At 32.5% G+C, this 4,409-nt stretch overlaps 1 protein-coding gene across 1 annotated transcript; it reads right to left on the reverse strand.

Moving 5' to 3' along the window:
* Positions 1-319: 319 nt before the first annotated feature.
* Positions 320-1,086, reverse strand: LOTGIDRAFT_125519 (hypothetical protein; the record flags this gene model as incomplete). The annotated part of the gene is made up of 2 exons (XM_009062201.1): positions 320-463; positions 859-1,086. Coding segments are annotated over 2 exons (372 nt in total), but the record flags the coding sequence as incomplete, so codon positions are not given.
* Positions 1,087-4,409: the final 3,323 nt, after the last annotated feature.

Below are 4,409 nucleotides of genomic sequence, written 5' to 3' on the forward strand. Positions count from 1 at the left end.
AATACACAACTTACTGATAATACGGTCATTGAAAAATACATTGCTTTTTATGGTAAAATCGTTTGTATTGCTTAGGAAAATGCAGTAGACTTCTTTTATTTTTAGGAAAAAATTGATATCGATTTACCAGATATTATTCTATCCTAATCTGTCTGTACTATTTCACAAAAGTCTAAACTAGGTTCAACAAATGTGATGTTTAAGCGCTAATTGAATAGACTTGATCCTATTAGAGTCATTATGCCTTTTTAACTTCTGGTTTATGTAAACATATAAGGCTTGTGTGAACTTCTATTTGCTACTATAAGTTCCGAATGTCTCAAGCTTTCTCATGGTACTTCAAACCCTCTTTCATATAGAACGTCATTAATTTAAACATTTGATACCAGGCGTCTTCGGTTTCTTTATTCCATTCGCTTTCCATACATTTCTGAATTGCTTGAACAAAATGAGGCCCCATTAACTGAAAAAAGAAAACAATAACATACGAGGTCAGTCTAAACACAAGGGAATATATCTTAAACAATTACTTACTTTAACCGAAGTACCTTGGGCGGTGTTATATGGGCTATTATATGTTCTGTTATATATTTTGTAGGGAAGGCAGGTAATATGGCTAAAATGCCTCCTTTATTTAGTATACCAATGGCAAGAGAAACATGTACCTCTGAAAAGACTGAAAATATAATATATTTTTCATTCAACATTTCACAAAGTTCACAAACCATAAACAGAAACTATGCATATAGTGATTTTTATGGTCAATGGTTGCAGCATGTTATTAAGCATATAATCCTACAATCAGCAACATTTCATAAAAGTAAGCATGTCTTTCTGTTCAAACGGCTTGTTACTTACATCTACGTGTTCCGGCATCACCTGATATTTGGTATGCCTATTACCAAGACTTTTCATAGTTTCTTCAACTTTATCGAGTTCGTCAAGTCTGGACACACATTTATCAACCATCGTCATAACTCGTAAAGCATGAGCTCGTAATAAGGAACTATTGGTTAATTCTTTTGAAGGAACACTTCGAAAAGTGACAAACGTGTGTTTCACACCTGGATTCGCTTCAAATAACCTAAAATTATATCAAAAGAGTAATTTGACATTATAAGTTCATTACAAAGCATGAAGCAATATTATCAAATAGTGATACCTACTGCACAATCCCTATCAACATACAAACCAGGAAAACACTTAGAAGCGTTACCCACTGGACACAGCCCATAAATGGTTCAATCGTAATACTCCGATTTCGGTTTATCGATTAGTCCGTTTAGTGTTTTAGAGTATTTATAGAACTGCAAACTAGTCGCCCCTTTTATAGAATTATAGCATACTATTTCAACATTACTGGGTTGCTTAAAACTTTATCAGAAACAGTCATTTTCAATAGGCTACGTAATGGTATTAAATGTTAAAGCTGCTTAGGCTAACATCATAGGGCCTTAATTGTGATAGTCACGTCGTCAAACGAAATTTTTTTTAGAGGAAATGCAAGAACTAAAGAAGCCTGACTGAAAATTGCGTGGTGCAAATAGATGTGTCCCCAATCCTCTTAGAAAGGTAATTTTGAAAATCCCTTTCCAATAGCCTACAGCAGATGTAAGAGAGAAATATATTTCCAACATAAAATACAAGACAAGTGGCGATCGTGGGTAGAATTTTATCTTTTATCCTTGGGATTGATTAAGCTCGGAAGTTAGCAATCATCCATTATGGTTACACTGTCAATAAAAACTAACCTTGAAGGCATATAATGTAACCAAATTGTGTACAGATCTGCTGATTAGTAGGCCTAGTAGTAGCACTCAGTGCGCTTGACGATGATTTATTATCTTGAACACTATAATATGAAATAATAGTCCGAGAGAATGACAAATGTCTTACTTTATTGTTATACTGACTCGTATAGGGATTCACTATAGAAGTGTGTGAGTAAGGCTATGCCTAATTATACCATGTATAATTGTATAAACAGTAAATATAAATAAAATATTTAACTAGAAATATACAAACACTGTTTTCTTACATTAAGAATATCATAGCAGGCATTGGCGCTTTTCTTCACAACTTTACTTTCAGACAGAATAATGGACATTTTATCAAAATCAGACGTAATAAATTAAAATTTGCGTAAATATTATTAATATAATGAAATAGTTCCGAGCGTATATGTTCATATAATAGACAATAAAGGAGATAATGCTTCTCGTCTTCAATACACCTTTTACATGTGAAACAGAATACCAGACCTTCATACCTGCCAGTTTAAATTTTAAGTGGGGCTACGCCAATTCGAAATTTAGCTAGAGCACTCCTGTGGGCTGGGGTTTTATACAAAACATATGGTTCACTCCATACTCGTGCTTAAATTGTCTGTAAGTACGTAGCTTATTTTGTCCACTCCCACGATTTGCATGTTACGTTGGAGATCATTGTTCCATCTTTCAAAATATCTAATAGCATTACATTTAAATATATCATATATATATGTATAAAATATATAGTGTAACAAACGACCTTCCGATAATTCTTTACTAAATATTTCCCACATACCTATTTCATTTAAATATTTCTTAATTCTGTTCGGCCAGTAAGTTGTTATACTTAGAGGGCTTGTATGATTATAGGAATGAAATGCGATCTCTATATATTGGACTCGGTTCTCCATTTGTAGTTTGGATTGACTAGAATTTCTATGTTTCACACATTTCCATTAAAACTCTGCATGAAAGATTAACTCCAATTACCAATATTTTGCTGTATACAAACTCAAATATTTAAAAAACGTGATTAGACAAAAGACAAGTTTTTGGAATACATATGTCAGATACTTCGAAATGAAAGTTGCCTTTAAGTAAACTAGTTTCCTTTTGATAAATCTCTTGCTCCCAGAAAAGATATATTATTCTGTTTTTCATTAAAAATGATCGGACATATATCATCAGGTTATAAATCGCTTGCTTTGTATTTGATATATAATTGAAAAGACGTGCTGTCTCCAGTTTGGAAATGAAAAGAAAACCTTTATGATCTATTGATTATCTAAAAACATGAAATCTGTAAATTTTCACGTAATTAATATCACAGAATCTTTAGATATTATTCTTGAAATCCATTTAACAGTTAAAGGGACGCAATTTGCGATTTTCAGGGGTTGATTACGACCTTGAATATATGTGAATGAAAAATTAGGAAAAGCGACTCGTCTTTTATATTTCAAACACGATTAGCTTAGCTGAATAATTCCTGTTTCTGAGACCAGGGTACGATTGAGCTACAAAAATGACGAATCTATCCCTTCAATAGTGCCAACAACAACACTTGAATTAACCGCTTTCAAGATTGCATTGTCACAAACGCGCTGCATATATATAGTTTTGAATTCAACTAATTCAAAAAATGATTTATATTGTTCTCCGCCGACGTGGCGTGAATTGCCTTCAGAAAGGATTTATTTACGTTCATGTATATTACATTAGCACAGGGTAGAGCATAAAACATCACGCATTGTTTAGCCTAATCTTTTGAGCACTTAATGGTGTGAACTTTTCCTGCATATCTAATTGAATTGAGTTCCCAATAAATTGGAAGAGATATCCCGTGATATTTACTATATAAATAATATAGGTGTGATTTGCAGGCTATGGAATAGAGAGGTGATTAGTAAATATAGCACAATGAATCCAGTGTGATAAAGACGACTATATTGTGTGACTTATTTACATAGGCTAATGAAACGTTAATATTTGGTCTATTTAAGAACATTTAATTACTTCTACAAATATTGCTATTAATGTGTTTATTTGATGGTCGGTGGATAATTTCTGATACCTCTATATTTGCTCACTGGAATACAAACACCTACATTAATACGAGTATGAATCTTTATTGTGGTTTTCCTTGGAAACACCAGACAGGGTAGGATTCGCTGCACCTACATTAATACGAGTATGAATCTTTATTGTGGTTTTCCTTGGAAACACCAGACAGGGTAGGATTCGCTGCACCTTATCAATACAATTTACGAAAGAATCTCGGATATAAAGGACCTATCTTAAACAGCAAGGACACAACTTAAAATTCTGTCTCGTGTTTGTTAAAATGAAACAAAACTATAACTAAGCTGTGAATGTGACGAGAATTTAATGTTGGTATTTAAAAAGATAATAAAAAAAAGACCAAGAAAATTAGATTAGAATCTTCATAAGTTCATTACAGTAGTTTACAGAATTTGTCTTTATTTCACCAAAAACATAACTGAGGAGTAGCCTACAGCTATACAATTCGCTTTTAACACACAACTATGAAATGCATAGACTACTCTTAAAAGTTAAAAGATATGAAACTTATATAAGAATCATATATATCAAATATGTAGTAAGATATATTATAGTAAG

Source organism: Lottia gigantea, assembly GCF_000327385.1.
Source record: "Lottia gigantea unplaced genomic scaffold LOTGIsca_50, whole genome shotgun sequence".
NCBI classification, from domain to species: Eukaryota; Metazoa; Mollusca; class Gastropoda; family Lottiidae; genus Lottia; species Lottia gigantea.